General features: G+C 36.7%; 1 protein-coding gene across 1 annotated transcript in view; it reads right to left on the bottom strand.

The window, feature by feature from the left end:
- Positions 1-19,714, bottom strand: part of SAMSN1 (SAM domain, SH3 domain and nuclear localization signals 1) — a 48,746-nt gene that overhangs the window by 13,383 nt on the left and 15,649 nt on the right. The window contains exons 2-6 of the mRNA XM_003783911.2: positions 14,876-14,947; positions 10,565-10,714; positions 7,409-7,538; positions 4,543-4,694; positions 1,084-1,290 (exon numbers count right to left, since the gene is read on the bottom strand). Coding sequence (XP_003783959.1) covers positions 1,084-1,290; positions 4,543-4,694; positions 7,409-7,538; positions 10,565-10,714; positions 14,876-14,947 — 711 coding nt within the window. The remainder of the gene's footprint in view (positions 1-1,083; positions 1,291-4,542; positions 4,695-7,408; positions 7,539-10,564; positions 10,715-14,875; positions 14,948-19,714) is intronic.

Genomic DNA, 19,714 nt, shown 5'->3' with positions numbered 1-19,714 from the left:
TTACTTGAGCATAATTTCAATATCCTTATTTTACTTACTAAAACAGAATAAGAGGAAGTTTAAAAGTTCGAAGTAATCAGGAAGAACTTATTACCAGTCCTTTTTACAAACAACGACCATAAAAAAAAAAAAAAAAAAAAAAAGGGAAAGGAAGAGGCATGACAATTCTTTTTTTAAAAGCATATTTTAAGTGAACACTAAATTAGAATAGAGAAAGCAAAAATTCCCATTCTGACACAATCATCTAACTGTGCGTTCTTGGGCAAGTCATCTCACGGGTCACACAACGAACAAACAGCAGAGGCAAGAGTCCAAGCTGAATTTCCTCCAAAGAGCGTCCCATTTGGGCTGCCCCAGTAGTAACAGAGGAGGGCTTAGTATTTCTACGGACAGAAACACAACTAGATAATTCCCACATAAGGAATGTTTAATGGCTATTTGCTTAATGAACTTGGAAAACTACCAAAGTACCAGCTGAATTTATTTTAGAAATAGATCGCAAAACTATAAATTGATTGAGACTAAATATTTTTTAGGTACACATCATTTAACACGGTGGACATTTCATAAAAGTCTTACTAACAAGAAAATAACTGAGTTATATACACAGAACAATAGTTTCCTTAACACAATTGTTGTAGGTTTTAATGATCACTGTCTCCTAAACATTATGGTTACTTATCCTCCCTCAACTTGGTTTTGATGTGTAGTCCATTAAAAATACAATTTTCATTTTCATTTTTCCTCTCACTTCTCTAGACTTTTACAATACTCTTCATACTCTTGTTTTTCATTCTCATTTAGATTTTTTCTCTGGGCCTTTGATTCTCCTAGGTACTTTCTCAACATTAATCTCTACTGTCACTGCTAAGTGCCATCAGGGTTTCGTCCAAGGGTTGTTCTATCAAGAACTATCCTTCCATAATAAAAGTAATCATGGAGAAATAAGAGCTGTTCTAGGAAAAAGCATTTTCCTTTGCTGTAAGTCTTATTTTTAAGCAGCACTCTCTAAAGGCCACTCTGCTCTCCTTCATTATTGCATCCACATGCCCACCAAACCAACGAGGCCATAGGTTTGCTCACCTGAAGGTGAATCCTCTCTAAGAACTCTTGCACAGTCTCAGGTTTTCCCATCTGACTCCTTCGGTGGGCCTTTATCTTCTTGGGGGCTGCTTCTTCTTCTGAGATGACGTCCACATAAATAAATTTGAAGTTTCCCACCTTGTTGTTCAACATTCCTGTCCACATTCCCATTGGTGTTTTGCAGATAATGTCTATGATATCTCCTTTCTAAGGGCAGAGACAGGTAGACAAGTCAGATTTCAGAGACCAGCAAGGCCATGAACATTGACAGAAACAATGAAATGATACAAAACTAGAATAATGAGTACATTATGCTATGAAGTTCAGAGACAATAGAAATAAATCTAAAATCTGCTTCTTTCAAACGTTGAAGGAAGTTAGCTATTAGTAATAATGAATAAATCTTAAGCATGTCTGACACAAAGCTCCTACATACTTTTGCTGACATTTTTATGCTTTTGTTATCATATCAACTTCTATTTGTAGAGCACAGTCTAATTTATAAAACACTTTTTCACACACTAAATAATTTTATAACATACCTCTCAGGCACATATAGGATTCATAATTACTTAAGTATTACAGAAAAAAAAGCAAAGATACTAAATGGCTTCTCAAGTTTACAGGAAGTTAATGCCAGAATCAGAACTCAAGTTCAAGTTGTATGAATTAAAAAATGATGCTCTTTTCATTTATATGGTCAAAGTGATATATATATATCTCAAAGCTCAAGCCATCATTCCAGAAGGAGCTCCCCAACTGGCCCTACCTGTGCTTCTAGTTCATCTGAAAAACTTATCTACAGTGTAAAATAAACCTATGTAAAATATTTCATCCATCTAAAATAATTAAATTGTGTAAAACTCACACAAAAGTATGTGTGCACTAAGTATAAATTATGCTGCATAGTTATTACACATATTATAGTACTAATTCTTCTCCTTTTAAGAAGAAATAGTATTTAAATTGAGTTTCACAACAAAATTTGGACTGAAGTGTGAATGAAGCAGTTTGGAATAGATAAACCAATTGGTCCTTTTCTTTATTTATGTCAAAGACCATAACTGGCTACAGGCCAGTTATTGGGAAGAGTAGAAAAACCCGCAAGAGGCTTTACAAAGAAAGTTGATTTCTATTCAAATACACTGTTTACATTTAAGAGTCATAGATACCCCTTTGAGAGTTAGAATTTTCTTCCCTGGAAGGACCTTGCAGAGTCCAACATTTTTGCCACTTTTAAGGGTTGACCTTCAAACAAGCATTAAATCTGCTACTAAAAATATTTTTTCTTTTGACTCTGTAAATCTATGTTCTCCCCTCTAAACATAAATTTAATCTGTAATAGAGAATGCAGGATGATTGAACGATCTGGTTTTTCTGACTATCTGCCCATGTGGGCCTGCGAGCTGTCACGTCAGGGTGGGGGACCTGCAACTTTGGAGCCACACAGGCCTCTGGATTCCTGAGTGTGGCCTTTTGACTAAGTCTAAATATTATAGAACAAATCCTTTTAGTAAAGGGATTTGTTCTGTGAGGTTTGGTTCAGTCAAGGGGCTGCCTTCTGGGATCTGGAAGACCACACCTGGCTTTGAGGCCACAGGTTCCCCTCTCCTGCCAGGGGGAACCCACTCAGGCTAAGCAGACTGGGAAACTCTCCAGAAGCTCTAGAAAGTTTCTAGGTGTGAGAGTCCTTTATTGTGTTTTTCCTACTATCCTTTAGACTCATAAACTTGTAACTTATATCCTTTAAATTTGTAAATCTGCACATTCCAGGAGAGTCCCCAGGTTATCAAGCAAAGACTCAGTTTCCTTTTGCATAAGACCCTTCACAGGAACAAGAGTATTTCAGTCTTCATTGGTAAGTGAGGGATTCTTATTGTGGTCTATAAGAACTGGCAGGGCACACTTCCCATCACAGGGATGTTGAAAGCTCACCTGAGTCAAAACATGTTGTGTTTATTCCCTTCTACTGCCCTCCCCCAAAATACTTATTAGGATACAGTCATCCTTTCCATTAGACTTGAACTTAGGCTTCAAACCATTTCATACAAATGACTAAGGAAGCTAAGTGCAGAGAACAAGGCTTTTCTCATCTCCAGCTGAGCATACTCTGATCTGGTAACACAGAAGGGATAAAGGGAAGAGCTGAGTGCCTTAAATGTTAAATAATAGTATCAACACTTCATAAGATATCATAGTTACTAGTTAACATTCGCTTGGTGTTAACAGCATATGAAATTCATAACTTATGTCCTTTTAGCTTTTGCAATTTGTGATACTATAAGGAGTAATTTAACATCTATAAAATATTTTAGCATGACACCTTCTTCTACTGTGCTACTATAACTGACCCCGCCCCTTGAGTGGGAGAAAGACTATGAAAATGGCGGATTTCATATCATGATAAGGTTATCATATATGATTTTGCATACATAATTTATAATTAATGTACCAAAGTAGTTGATTTTAAGTTACTCAAAGGGGAAATGATATGCGTGGGCCTGACTTCATTGCATGGGATCCCTTAACAAAGAATGATATTAAGCGAGTTTTATTTTTATATATTTATTATATATAATAAATATTTATATATTATTTTTATTTATATATTAAGCGATATATGAGTGAGTTTTTCCCCTGCTGGCCTTGAAGCAACAAACTACCATGTTGTATAGAGGGCCCTGGCTAGGGAATCGGGGGCTGAGCATGGTGTGCAGTTGAAATTCAGTAAGAAAGCAGGGGCCTCAGTCCTACATTCATAAGGAACTGAATCTTGCCAACAGGCAGTGAGCTCAGAAGGACCTTAGACCTCAGGTGAGGTCATAGCCAGGCTGACACCTGAATTTCAGCCAGGGAAGACCTTAACCAGAGAACTCGGTGGAGCCATGTGACCTCAGGAAACTGTAAGATGACAATACATTTGTGTTGTTTGATGCCTCTCAGTTGGGGGTAATTTGTCACTCAGCAATAGCAAGTGAATATAGATAATAAGAGCAAGAAGAAAGAATTCAGGAAAAATATCACTGGAAGATGGGTCTTTGGTTATGGCAACCACCATAAAAAGTACTGAAATTGCCTGACAAAGTCTGCTGCCCTCTTCTCTGGCATTTCCATCTTCTCCCCATCACCTTGGTTTCATTATTTTTACCCCCATGAGTATCAGGCAGAGCTGGGCACCTCCAGCAACCTGTGAGACTTTGAGTTTTCAGAAAAACCTAGATAACCCTTTCCCTCCTGGTAGACTGAGCCTGTATTATCTACTTAACAGCAATGTGTTAGACTGATCCCTCTTCTACCTCATGTGTTTTATTCAAGTTCTTGGCACAGTAAACTTGTCCCCAGTTCTACTGTTGGGGAACACATTCACACCCCTACTTCCTACTGCTTGTACTTCCTGAAACAAACCACACAACCAGTATTTGACAAACCGTTCAGAAGGTGGATCTGATGTCCTCTCACCTTGATTTTGAGAGAGTCAGTGTCATAAGGACTTGGCGTGAAATCAGTATGCACTCTGGCACGGCCACAGAACGGTCCTGAGTAGGGGCCATCATCGTCCAGTCGAAAGCTGTCCCTGTTGCTTGTTCCATCTGAGCAGCTTGTTATTCCACCTGAGAGAAGCAGAGGTTAACCGCTCATTGAAGGCATCTTTACGATCCTGAATCAGTGTCTGGACATAGTTAAATGCAGTAGAACCTCTGTAAGTTGATCACTCAAGGGACTGTAAAAGTGTTCAACACAGGAAGGTGGTCCATATAAGGAATCAGGCCTACTGTACTGACATGTATGTGTGGTGCAACTCCAGTCCATGAAAATTAGGCCAACTTCAGGAGGTGGTCCATGTAGGAAGGTGGTCAGCTCTGGAGATTCTGCTGTATTGATAATGGTAAAGCAGTGGATGAACTGATGGGCCTCACAAGGGGGTCTTACTGACTGATCCCAGTGTCTGTCTCCTAGGCACTCTCTATTGGTGACCTCTGTCTTCTGAGCCATTTCTGAACTTTTTTTCTGCCAATCTAGCCAATCTCTCCTCAACCACTAACCAAAACCCCTCTCCCCTCTCATCCAGCATACAAGAGAGTCTTACTGACTGATCCCAGTGTCTGTCTCCTAGGCACTCTCTATTGGTGACCTCTGTCTTCTGAGACATTTCTGACCTTTTTTCTGCCAGTCTAGCCAATCTCTGCTCAACCACTAACCAAAACCCCTCCCATCCAGCATACAGTGTACTAAGCATTGGACACTTGCCAAAGAGGAGGAAGGTATAGGTTTAACAAGCAGAGCCAGATAATTAATTTCTTACATGTAAGCAAAGACAGAAACTGATGAGAATAGTTGGATCTTTGTGTGCTATTGATCACAAATCACCAGAAAGTGACATTACAAAGTTCCCTACAACTTATCACAATTGTAGCAGATATTCTCTCCCAGGGTTCCTCTTGGGGACCAAAGGCCATTTGGAAGCAATATTACTGTGTATAAAAGCTGTGTTTTTATTTTTTGTGTGAGTATAAGAGAGGGAGGAAGTGTATCTGAAAGTCTACTCCCAAGTGGTTGAAAACTGTTCTAAACCAGACTTTTAATGTTACTCCAAATTCTTATTTTCTGGTCCTCTTTCTTTCTGATCTTGAACCTCAGGAAAAAAAAAAAGAGAGAGAGAGAGAAAAGAGATGCCATTTTGCTGTCTGCCTGGGGCGAGAATTGTTCCCAGTGGAAGGAACTCTCCTTTCTAAACATTATCCCCCTGTTACCACGTCCTGCCCCCTTCATTCTGGCCTTTTGGTATTCTGTTCAATGAGGGAACAACCAGGTTTCATTGCCATCTACTGTGAAATAAGGTGAAAAATTCTGGAAGATATTCCACATTGTATATGAACTGGTGTAAAAGAAAAGTTAGTTGCAGCTAAGAACAGAAATATAATTATACATATTATCAGTTAAATGGGTCCACTACTGCCACACACCTTCTTCTCCATGGCTATTCCCAGCCCAGGCTTCTCATAGTACTTTTTTTGAGACAGGTCTTTAGTCCCTGCCCTCTCAAACACCTGGGCTCAAGCGATCCTCCTGCCTTGGCCTTCTGAGTATGTGGGACTACAAGCTCATACCATCACATCTGATTAATTTTTCTATTTTTTGTTGAGAGGATCTCTTGCTCTTGCTCAGGCTCATCTAGATCTTCTGGCTTCAAGTAATCCTCCTCTCTCAGCCTCCCAGAGTGTTAGGATTACAGTCATGGGCCACTGGACTTGACTGGTACATTCTAGTGAATAAAATTCTCCCTATACCCAGCATCATGATTTAGAATTTTAAACTACCAAAAGAAATAAATACCAGTGAAATCTGAATTTCACACACACAAAAATACATCCTTCAAATGTTTCCACATTTGATTTTGCCATAAAGTAACTGTTTGACAGCCAGTATGAAAAGAGGATTAAAATAAGAATAAAATAAAATATTTGAAACACTTGGTCTTTGTGATTCATCTTTAAATAACAGAAAGAGTTGATTTAAAAATAAATAGAAAATAAACTTTGCAGAAACATTTAAAAGCCCTGAAAAGATTAAAGGGATGTATAACAGCCTATGTATAAAAAGTCACAAACCATCGATAATGCATATAACAGTTATCAATAATTTCATCCAAGTATTGTAGCAGGAAATGGGCCCAAATCTTGAATAACTTTTGGCTTAGAAAAATATCAGTGTTCATTAGAAAATTCTTTTTGGTCACTTGCTGATTCTTTTTAACCACCTAACTGTTGACATTTCCACCATTTATTATTTATAATATAGCTTACTCTTTATTCAACACTGATGGGTCAGGACTCAAAAAGTATTGGCAGAGTTCATGCAAATTTCTGCGCTTTGGGGAGCACTTCAGGAAGAAAGGAAAGTAAGGGAAAAGGTGGGGGGCGGAGAAAGAGACAGGTAGAGAGAAGGGAGAGAGGGAAGGAAGAAGAGAGAGACAGAGAACAGAATTTCATTTATCTGAATACTTGAAGTCATTTGAAAAATTTTGACTCAAGATAAAACTAGTTCTCCCCAGCATAGATGTTTTTAGGGATGTATATTTAATTACCCAATATGATGTTTTTGAGGCATATCCCCAAGAGCTCTGCTGCCTGCAGTATTAAAATAACACATAATGCTGTCTGATACATTATGTATCATTAAAAACACAGCAACTCCATATAGATTCAATACATACTACCATTTTTCTTATCAAGTAGCTGGAACCTTGTTGCTAATGTGATAAAACGTGTTTTTAATTATAATAATTTAACTCAGACCCCACACCTGGGACCTTTATTAGCCTTACTTGAAGAGCTCTGCCCACTGTAGAGACTATCCATGGAGTCACTGGCTTTGAGCGAGACCTTCTCAGTGTGGGACCCAATCATAGGGTCACTGTTTCGATACGGAAGGACACTTTCTCCATCTTCCTCATCCTTCAGAAAAAACACAGGTTAAATTCAGAGAGCAGATTTCCATGGAGATGTTCACGGTGTGCATTGATTTAATAAACAAGACATATTTTAGCAATAAAATACTTAGGAATACATCACCATAAAATATGAGAGTCATTAATCTTGAGTTCAATTTCTAGCAAAACATTTTATAGTACTCTTGGAAAATTCTTTAAATGGGACATTCTCATTGTGGAATCCAACTGAAATCATAATGGTTCATTTTTTTTTTTTGCAAATTAGGATGAATAGCATACCAAGATTATTTAATCAGAAATGTTAGATTTATTGACAACTGTGCTTTATCTGTTAAAGCACTTCTACTGCATGTTCTCCTTATTATCTATTTGCTACAGTTTCTAATCCACTGAGGTCTGATACTACAAGTTTAAACTCCGCATAGTTGTTTCCTGTCAGTTATTTGCACCTTACCAGATCACAAGATATGAATAAAACATGCACACTTTGCAATTCTAAAGCAAAGCTTATCTAAGAAGCTTTACAAATCTCCTACCGTGCTTGCCACCTAGTCAAGTGAAAAGTAAATCTTGCATAAAATTAGAAAAGACAGACAATTTAAAAACAAATTGTATTTCCTTGAAAACGTCTCCAGTGTTTTCCATATTTTGATAGTTTCAACAACACCTGTGAATTTCTTAATATTTATCAGGGCATGACTTAATATTCCTTATTTTTGAGTATTTCTAAACGTTGATGGAATTTCAGTATACATATGATGTATACTCAGTGTTACTCTCTGCTTTTGTCTATCCCCTTATTCATTCCTTTGGTTGCTCAATATAAGTTTATAGAGTACCTTTTAGGTACCAGGTACTGCTCTGGGAATTGGGGATTACCAGAGTAAACACAGTAACAGGCTCCTAATTCTACGGAAGAACATTGTAGTGTGTTGGTCTACGTAAGTGTGTATATGTGTATATAAGTGAGACAATTTCCAAGAATAATAAATACTAGGAAGGAAATGAAACTGGTGATGTGAGAGAATTAGCTACTGAGGTTAGGGTTAGGGCAAGGTTGGTTGATTTAGATAAAGTAGGGTCCAAAGACCTCTGCCATAAGGCAATAAATGCTTTCCATTATTGACCTGAATGGTAAGAAACTCATACTTATGTGAAGCTTTGGAGATAGCTTTTCAAGCATAATGAAGAGCAAGAGTGAAATAACTAAACTCGAAATTAGCTTGGATTGCGCAGAGAAAAACAAAAATACCAGTGTAGTGAGAAAAAGAATATTAGCACATGACTTTAGAGAAGTGGAGTGGAGCAAGATCACAAAGAGCCGTATAGATCATGCCTGGTGGCTGTGGGAATGTGTCACCTAGATCTGTTGCTATGAGACCCTTATCTACTGATAGTTGCTACACTGCCTCTCCAGATGGTCCACTCCATTTGCACTGAAGTCATGCTTCCTGCCAGGGGCTGAACAGCTATTCTGGTGGGATGTGGGGCTCCATTGGTGGAAAACTTTGGTAAAGGGATTCTTTATCCATCTGGCCAAGGCTTTCTCAGAGTTGTACTGAAGTCTGAGACTCTGTCTATCCCATCTCTTTTTCCCTCTCCTTTTACAGATGGTAGACCTGCCATCGAAAGGCTTTTTCTAGCTATTTTTTCTTTTTCTTCTTCATCCTTAACAGGCATTTCTTCCAATACATGTTGTGTGTTTATATTCCCTTCTGGAAATCTGCTTTTCAGAGGACTGGAATGATCGTGCCCCAGTAAGGGAGCACCTTGTAAAGGCACAGTGAAATTTTAACCTGGGTGATGTGTCTTGATTTCCACTTTTCAGAGCTCTTTCTCGATTTCATGGGGAAAAGAGTAAAATAATGAAAAGCAATTAGGTGCTTATTATGGTAATCCAGGCAAGAGAGTTTAGTTCCTCAGGCTAAGGCAGGAACTGTTTGCATGGAGAAATTCGGAGGGGCGGGGTTAGATATACTTTGGAGTTAGAACCAAAGGGATATCCTCATAAATTGGTGTGAAAAATGAGAGAAAGAAGGACTTTATTGTGATCCTTAGGTTTTCTTTTCCTCTTCCTCTCTTCTCTCCTCCGTCCCTCTCTTCTTTTTAGCATGTAGAGTTATGATGGTGTTGCCTGTTGCTACTGAGATTACTGGATGAGCAACCATTTTCCTTCTTTTTCTTTTTTAAGAAGGGCAAAGAATCAATATTTAAGCTTTGGATATATCATATTTCAGATATCCAGTGGACATCTAAATGATGATAATGATAACAAGCAATGGGTGGTATAAGTAGAATCAATAAGTGAAGAGGTCATAGCTAGATATATAATTGTAAAAAACAAAGTCAGGAGACTCAAGGAAATCATTTGGGAAGAGAAGGTAGACGGAGCAGAGCATCCAGGAACAAGCCTCAGGAAGACAAGAAAGAAAGCACAGCAGAGCCAAGGAAGGGAGCTACAGGAAGAAGAAAAACCAGAGGAATGCCCAGCCAAAGAGACCAAGAAAAGAGAATGTCATACAGGTGAGGAATTCATGACTTGGGGCAAATACAGCTGAAAAGCAGTAAGAAGAAGAAATGTGACCATTGAATTTGACAGTGCAGAAGTCACTACTAATGGTGACAACTATTTTAATAGAGTACTAGGAACAGAATCTCTGTTGAAGTACATTAAAAAAGGGAATGGGCATAAAACATATAAATCAATAGAATTGAGAGGTCCGTAAAAATAACATATTTTTGATGCACGTATTTATGACCCATAGTTTAGGGTCAATTGATTTTCAACAAATGTGCCAAGAAAACACAATAGCTAAAGAATAGTCTTTTAAACAAATGAGGTTGGGAGCACTGCGTTTCCACATGCAAAAGAGTTAAGTCTTGAACTCCTTCCACATACTTTGTACTTCTGGGCATCAGGAGTGAGGTAGAAAAAAGATGCACCAAGTACTTCCGCATCTAGAGGAACTTATGGAATACTTTAAGAAAGCCTTAATTAAAAAATACAAATGATTAACACGGCACACTTACCTTTTCCTCAGAAAGGGCTTTGATGTACTTTTTACCCACTTTCTTCTTCATTGTCCACGAAATAGCTCTCATTTTTTTACCCAAACCTCCTCCATTATTGGAAGTTTTGTTTTGTTCTCCACTTTCATTTATGGGTTCCCCTTCATGTTTCTAGTTTTGAATCATTTACAAAAGACAAAATAATAAAGAAATGAAAGGCATGGATCTGAAAACATTGTTAGAAAGAAGATTCCAAGTTTGTAGACTTCCTGTACATTTGGTGCAGCACCCTCCAAAATTTCAAACAACCTTGACTTAACACATACCTTTAAAATTGTGTCGGCCTGGTGGTTCATGTGTCACAAAAACTCAGCAAGTAAAACTGGTGATGTGGAAGGCAAAGAGCCTCACATCTGAATTTCTTGTAGAGAATTTTGGCTATTTTTTTTTATAGTTTTCATTTTCTTCCTTCTTGTTCTTGAGATGAAGAAATAGAATTAAATACCAAGCACAGGAGGGATTCTGTCTACACGGATGGCAGATATTTTGATGGAGACTTTAAAGAAGATAGAGCATCTCTCTGTGCTGCCTGGGCCTTACAATAACCTCTTACTTTTCATAAAAATTGAGATGGTTATGGTTATTTGTAAAGATTTAGGGCATTAATTAAATCCCCTGAGAAACTGCATTGTTTCATCTTAGCATGTGCATGTCCCACATTCTCAAACAATAGCAAACATGAACTGTTTGCCCACATTAGTACAGAGATGTGGAGGTAATTCACATGCTTCACTAAGCAAATCTCTTACTTGGACCTCTTCTGGCTGTAGTTACGAATTGTGTGAAACCAGTGCCTTCCTAACTCAAGAATGAAACACAACCTGGCCATAACTCACAATACTCTATAAGATAAAATAATATGAAAACTTAATATAATATATATTGCTATGTGATACTTGTTGCATTATATGGAATCGATATGAAATAAAATATCTTCACTGTCTTGCTGTGAGCTACTTCTGAGCTCCCCCCCTGTTCACTAGAGCAGTGGTTCTCAAAAGGCAGTCCCTGAACCAGAAACATCAGCATGGCTTGGGGACAACTTGTGTTTCAACGAGCTCTTTGAGTAATTTTGATACACTCAGGTTTGAAAACAACTGTATATGTGTAATAAAGTGTTGCCATGCTAGCCTTCTGGCTATTCATCTACCAGGTTCTCACCAAGGTTCCTGCTTGCTTCTGCCATTGCTATCCCCTAGATACCCACACACTGCTGCCTTCATGCTTCCAGATTTCTTATTCATATGTTGGGTCAGAAGAGAGAACTCTTCTGATTTCTGCACCTCTCCGTACTTTCCATTTCTTTACTCTGATTTATTCTTCTAAGTACCTAACATTATTCAATAATGTATTTGTTTGCTCATTTGATTACTGTGTACATCTCCCACTCTGATGCATGCTCCATGAGGACACAGACTTTTATCTGTTTTCTTAATTCTGAGTGTCTAGAATACTTCCAAACACCTAAATGGCACTCAGTATTTTTCTTTTTTCTTTTCTTTTTTTTTTTTTTTTTGAGACAGAGCCTCAAGCTGTCCCCCTGGGTAGAGTGCCATGGCATCACAGCTCACAGCAACCTCTAACTCCTAAGCGAGTCTCCTGCCTCAGCCTCCCAAGTAGCTGGGACCACAGGCGACCACCACAATGCCTGGCTATTTTTTATTTTTGGTTGCAGCCGTCATTGTTGTTTGGCAGGCCCCAGCTGGATTTGAACCTGCCACCTTAGATGTATGTGGCTGGCGCCTTAGAATATTTTCCTAATAAATAAAACTTCCCATGTAGAACTCTGTAGCAATTGTTTTTTTGGAGGACATGTTTAGATTACACATCCTCCGATTTGCAAGAAAGAAACCTTGAAAATCACCCAGTTTAGCATTGCCCATTATTCCTGATAGGTGGACAGTCAGTCACTCCTTGAATATAAAAAATGATGGGAAACTTCTCTTTAGTGAAGTTGAATATTTTAACAGGGAAGTTTAACCACATAGTTAACATCATTATTAATCAATATTATGTTTTGCTTCATATCTTACCCCAAATTGCCTATGATAAATAAGAATGGACAGCCAATTTAAGCCCTCATTGCACTTTATTAATTTCTACATTCAAGGTTATAAAGGCAAAGATTCTTTGCTTAATTCTGAAGTCCTAAGTAAAATAAAATTTGGGAGCGCCTTAAAATTTCAGACTTAGCCTTTTTCTTCTCTTTTCTCTATGAAAACTTTCTCTCTCTTCATTGTAAAATTATTTTACTAAGTAAAATATGTAAGAAAGTATTTTATTTTACTATTACTGGTGTAAATTTACCACTCTCTAAGCATTAGAAAAAATACCACAAAGATTTTTCAGGCTTTTCTATCATTATTTACAGAAGCTTCAAAGACAATTATCTCTGTCATCTCTTAAATTTTAACACTGTTCTATTTGGTTCTCCATACCTGGAGTTAAACTTTTATTTAGATAGTATTTATGGTTTTATTGTTGCTTCTTTTTAACATATTTCTCTTTTTCTATACCGCAGGCCTTGTGGAGGCAGGATTTTCATCTGTTACTGTAAGAATACTACCTGAGTGCCTAATGAAAATACTGTCACTGAGTAGGTATTTGTTGAATGACTGTTGGATTTTTGAAAAGTAGGAAAACTACTTTATCACTTTTTGCTTAATTCTTTCACAAATTACAAGGACATCATTATTAATCAATGAACCGGAGTGAGTCTGAGCTATCTATTATAGGTTACCTAGAGAATTCTAAACTACATAACAGCAGACTGCAGCTATGAATGATTGAAGAGAGTTAAAGGTCTATACAAGATACCACTGAAAGTAAAATTACATGTCTCTCACTTTCTCTCTTGCTCTCTCTTTCTCTCATATACATATATGTATTTGTAAAAAAAAAAAAATACATATATATATAGGGTACCTATAAAGTTTGGGTGCAATTTCAAATTGCACACAATTTTAAAAGGTATACAAACTTTATGACCACCCCATGTAAGTATATGTGTTTGTGTGAATATATATCTATATATAAAAAACAATATATATATAGTTAAAATTCAATATATTGTATTACTTATAATTATATTAACATAAATGTTGATTGACCATATAGCTATATACAAGTTTATCTATATCATGAATATATTTAAATATGTAGATAGATAAAAGGGCTATATCATATATAAATGAACAGGAGGGAATATATTATACATGCACACATACACATACATATACCAATGGAGATATTTATAAAGTCATAATATATGTCATTTTATTTCCATTGCTTTTGTTCAGAATCCATACTGGAAATAAAAATATTTTAAAATATTCTAAATAGATTCATCTGAAGATAACTAAAGATATAAAACTTACTGACCTTCAAGGAATCTATCACCTGCAAAGTCAGTGAATCAGGGTCCCTGGTAAGCGTGTATGTCCTATTTTCTCAGTCTATGCCACGTTACCTTACTATCCTATGCATTGCTATATCTCATTAATTATTCATCACTTGTGGCCTAGGGTCTATGACGTTGTATGGCAAATTTTGGAGTCAGAGAAGAGGTTGAATTCTGCCTTTGTCATTTATTAACCACAATTTAGAAGTAATTTTACTCAATGAAGCAGGTCTATATCTTCGTTGGTAAAATAGAATCGGTAATAGTTCCTATGTTATATAATAGGTAGAGTGTTTACAATCGTGCTTATTTCAAGGGAGGTACTCAATTAAATGTAGATATTATTTATCCTATTATGTAAATTGATTTTATGAGCAGCTTTTCTTACGCTACATTTGAAGTATTCATAGTTTACAGATGTGTCTGTAATGGTCACCAGTGGGACATTCAGTGTGTGTGGTAGAAGTGGGAGGGTACAACCAAGCAACCATATGCTCTCCTTAACAAATTCACGCGAAGCGGCTCCATCATTTCCTAATTTAAAACAATTGCAACTTGCAAAACCTTTTATGCGAGTTTTATGGTGGAAATGCTTTGGAAATTTGGAATTGCTGGTGTTACTTTGAATTCTAACCATCACCTTAGAGCCATGTTTTGTCTCCAAACATCTGTTAGGCTTCTTACATAGCTGTTTACTCTTGATGCCCCACATGGTACTAAGTACTAAATAATTGTTTGTTCATTGAACACAAAAATATATGCAAAGCTATGATCTGAAAATGTCTTTTTTACTATAATTAGAAGTGAGATTGTATCATAATATTTCATAATGCGCTTGTACAACATTCGTAAAAATGGAATAAAATACTAACCTCAGTTAAATCATCTGGTTTTGATATGGAATTATTCCGAAAACGATCAAAATTCCCAAAACTGCTGCTGCGCTATAAAATAGGAAAGAAAAGGAAATAATATTTAGGGTTTGTGACTTGCAGTGCTAAAACTAATAAATAGATTACAGTTTAGTTAGCATCATCTCTTAGAAGTTCAGGCTTTAAAAGCTCTTCCCTCTTAAGTATCCAAACGCTTTGAAGGCATTACTATTAACATTTTTATATTTACAGTTGATAAAATGCCTTTCTATGCTTTACATTACAGTGTTAAGCACCATGAGGAAAATCTTGACTCAATTATTTTTAATTTATAGTATTAATTTTACCCTAAGGAGTGGCAGTTGAAAAATCTATGAGTTCTAAACTGAGGCTTCTTGAAATAGCTAACTACTGACTTATTTCTACCAGGTAATGGCAAGCAATACTAACCAACTAACCAAGAAATGAATAACAACAACAAAACGTACAAACAAAAAGCAGGCATCTGAGTGGATTTATCATTACGCCTCATAAAGATCAAGTTTAAAACAAAAATGAAAAGTGCATTTCTTATTGCTAACTCTTGATGATCTGAAATTCTCTTCTGGATATCATAAATAAAAGGCATGCCCGTAGACCTATTAATATATTGAGAGCAGCATTTAGGCATGCACAGTCTAAGGTTGGGAATAAAACTGAATTTCTACAAATTTAAAATGGAATTACAATGAGACCTCTGGGTCAGTTTCATTCAATGGTTTTCAGAACAAGCTCAATATGTTAATAGCACACTGTTCCCTTGGATACTTTTTGCTTACAAAGCTAAATTTCTACTAGGCGACTCTTTCTAGGTAGGTAATTATAAATAATATGCTACCAAGTAGACACATTTTAAAATTCTTTAGTCATTGAGTCAAAAAATTAATATTTCCTCACTACCTATGTAATTTTATGCCTTGTTTGGGATGGTGAATATCTAATGTTATGCTTTTTGTATACCCATAAATCTCAAGAATATGTCCTTTCGTAAGGAGTTTATCTCATTTCTTGGTTATCATATTTTAAAAATAAATACTGAAAAATAACCTATTAATGTGAAACATTAGTAATGGAAGTCAGTAATCTATTAAACCCGCTATAGCAAGACCTCACTTAATGTCATGGATACGTTCTGAGAAATACGACTTTAAAGGAAACGACTGTACCTAAACCCATTTTACTGTAGGCTAATTGATATAAACAAGAATTACGTTCCTATGGCGTGTTTCTAGACATAAAATCATCACTGAACTTCTAAATAAAGACCCGAACACTTCTAATATTAAACACTGAAATAAATGTGAGCTATTCATACATTTAAGAAAAATTCATAAAAACAGGTAAGGCGATTATTTACCCAATTATTCTCCCTACCCTCGCAGCTCAGGGGCAGGGTGGGACCCAGCTCTGGACACACCTGCCCATCTCAGGATGCGCATGCGCACACACTCACACACTGGGCCCGCGACACATTGATTCACCTGACAGCCACTTCCTCAGGAGGTGGAAGGAAACCCACACAGACATGGGGAGAACATGCCAACTCCACACAGTGGCTCTGGCCAGAAATTGATTTCTTTTTCTCATTGATGTCATAAGGTAATGGCATGGAAGGAGACGACGTTATTGGAGGACTTGCTAAATTGTCCTTTCAGAAGTCACAGCTCATTTTTTTTTTTTAAAGTCAGCTGGAAAGGCTCCTCGCCCCTAGAAGCACTTTTATACTTATGTTTTCCCACCAACTATCTTTAAAAACCCTTGTTTCCCTTTTAAATGAGCTGATATAAAAAGATCCTGACGTGTGACAGGGGTTAGCTTGACAGACAGTGTGATAGAGGACACCGCCCGAGGATGCTGCTGTGTTAGACACAATTAACGCCTCTTGCTGACTTGCCACCCTCGCTGAACAAGCCCTCCAGGTTATGGCGAGAGAGGAGAGGAAGAGAAGGGCTGAAGTTGAGAATCACAGGGGAAAATACTAAGTTTTCCTCCTGCAGTACTTACTAAACTAGAGTGACTTCCCAGAGCATTAATCCCCCTAACCCACCTAGTAGGCCTTTCCATCTGACAGTCATTGCTCAGCAATCACAAAGGGGAATTGAAGGGTTTGTTGTCCTGCTTATATACAATCTGAACACAGGGAAATCTATTACTCTTTTATATACTTAAAACATTCTATGAACTATGGAAACCCATGCCAAGGGCAATTTTGTAGCCTACATCAGCCTGCCTCCTGCCTGTTAAATATTAATGAGTGTTACGTGTGATTTCCACTACTGGATAATGGGTCCTGTTACACAGGAGGGCACAGAATAGACTCACTTCAGCATTTCTCTACACTATCTTCTTCCATTAAGTAATCAATAGTCACCACCTTTTAAAATTAATTCCTCCCCCCCTTATATCAATAAAAAAAGCAGTCTTAGGAATAGTGGTTTGTGAAGGATGCAGGACTATTACTTTGGGTTTCGTCAGTCATCTCATTGATAATCACTCAACGGCTTTAAGCCAGAGGAGCGTGTCAATCCATGTTAAGATGCCCTGAAGGAGCAAATCTAAGGATTTAAAAGAATATTTAAAAAATTTCACTATTCTTGATGGTAAAAGTTAGTGATTTTCTGAGAAGGTTTCATAATGTATAGGTTATAGCTTTTAATGAGAAGGAATTAATATCTACTGTGAGGTGTGGAAAATGAACAAATTTATAACTTCTACTCATGTCAAGTTTTCTAATGATAAGGTGAATCATATGGAAGCAGAGCATGCTTCCTAGATAATAGATAATAGTCCTTAATAAATGAGAAAGTGTTGGAATATTGATAACTTTGTATCATAGAACTGTAGTGAATTAGATTTAGCAAATATTATCTTCTGACAAAAGCTCCCATGAGGACAGAGCTATTATGTAAACAAATAGCAATCAACAAGAAGGGTAACTTAAACAAAAATGTCATTCATATTTTATATAATTGTTTGTTTCTGTTGACATTAGATCATATGTGCCTTTAATCATGCTTTATATAAATACAGTCTTTCCTGATGCAATGCACTTATAAAATGACACAACAATTATGCTATATAAAACAATTATAAATCATGCTTCATATAAATACTTACAGTCTTTCCTGAGAAAAGCACTTATAAAATGACACCACAATAATGGGAGGAAATTTTATAACATTTAGCAAAACTACATATATGTTTACCCGTCTTAGAAATTACATTTCTAGGTGGCTAAGCTAGTGATGTCCTCGGATATGAGTTGATTAAACATCCAAACTCATTGTAGCACTTTTATCAAAAAGCTATAAAGCCTAATGTGCATTTAGAGGATAATGATTGAATTAACATATGATAAATCCACACAGATATACAAAAATGAAATATATCATTTTATAATGCAATGGGATTTTCTATAGGATAAAATAACTCTTTTAAAAGGCAAAGTAGAAAAAAGTGTGATATACTGAAATACATCTAATGTCAAAATTCATAACTTTATAAGAATATCAAAGAGAAAAATTTGATGATACCTTGGGATATGTTATACAGATAGTATTATCATGAAAACTAGCAAATAAAGGGAAAATTTAAACATTCAGTCTGCCTTTCCTGCATGAAATATATTTCAGAATAACTAAAAATTCTATGAGAGAATATTACTCTATTTGTGTGTATTCAAGCCAATCAATTAAAAATGATGAAATTATAAAATTACCATTTACAACCCCCTAATGCTATGTTGGATCTAGGTAATGATCATCAATGACCACTAAACTCATAAGAAGACAACCAGAATATGAAGAAGCACCTAATGTCACTAATGATATGTTCTTGAAAACAAGAAGAGAGAAAGGAATGAGGAGAGCAATTACATCAAGCTCTGTGTCTACCAGATGTCAGGAACTATGGAGACAGAAGAGCATGCTAAAAGATGCCAAGAGGATGAGGCAATCAGAAAAACTCCAGACAACCAGAAACTACAGGACAACAACAACAAAACAGTGGCTTCAACTAATCAATAGAAAGAAACAAAAGTAAAGGGGTGAAGAACGAAGGACATTTGAAAGTTATATGAATAGGGTGACCAGATTTTAACATCGGCAAGGCGGGACAACATGAGGGGGCAGGGGACGGGGCAGGGCAGGGCCTGACAACAATGCAAACTTGGATAAGCAGTTCTTGATAATCACTCCTCAGCAATTATTTGTTATTATTACAGTTTAACATTATAAAATTAACAAAAATAATATAAAACTCATATTCTGGTGAAATAGCCACATGGCAGCTGAAAACCATGTAGTCCCTTCTTGTTCTCCCGCCTGTTCGTACATTCTTTCCAAAAATTGGGACTTTTTTAAAATGCCGCAGGACACAGGATGTCTGGTCACCCTATATATGAACCAAACACAGCTGTGAATTTTGTTTTGATAGAGATCAAATAAACCGCTGAATTAAAAACACTCAAGAAACTGAGAAAATTTGAAAATGACTAGCTATGTGATGTTATTAAGGAAGTATTGTTCTTTTTTCAAAAAAAATTGTCATTTGAAAAATGAACAAGTGTCAGGTGCGGATGTGTGTTCTTACACAAAGCAATGAAAGCTATGAAAAGTCAAGAGAATGCCTTTTTCACTAGTCAAACCTCTAGTTTTGATAATTCCTCTGTCTCCGTGTCTTCTTTCAAAGCAACTTGCTACCTGAGCAATAGGGGAAGTAGCGCAAAGTTTGCCTGACGGAGAGATGGAACTAAATGGGTTTCCTAGGAAAAGAACCAGCCTGCAATTACCAACGGGAAGA

This window comes from Otolemur garnettii, unplaced genomic scaffold (genome assembly GCF_000181295.1).
Source record: "Otolemur garnettii isolate 467f Iridium unplaced genomic scaffold, OtoGar3 scaffold00009, whole genome shotgun sequence".
Taxonomy (NCBI): Eukaryota; Metazoa; Chordata; class Mammalia; order Primates; family Galagidae; genus Otolemur; species Otolemur garnettii.
The sequence above is the reverse complement of the archived record's forward strand: the minus strand, read 5'-3'. Positions and strand labels throughout refer to the sequence as shown.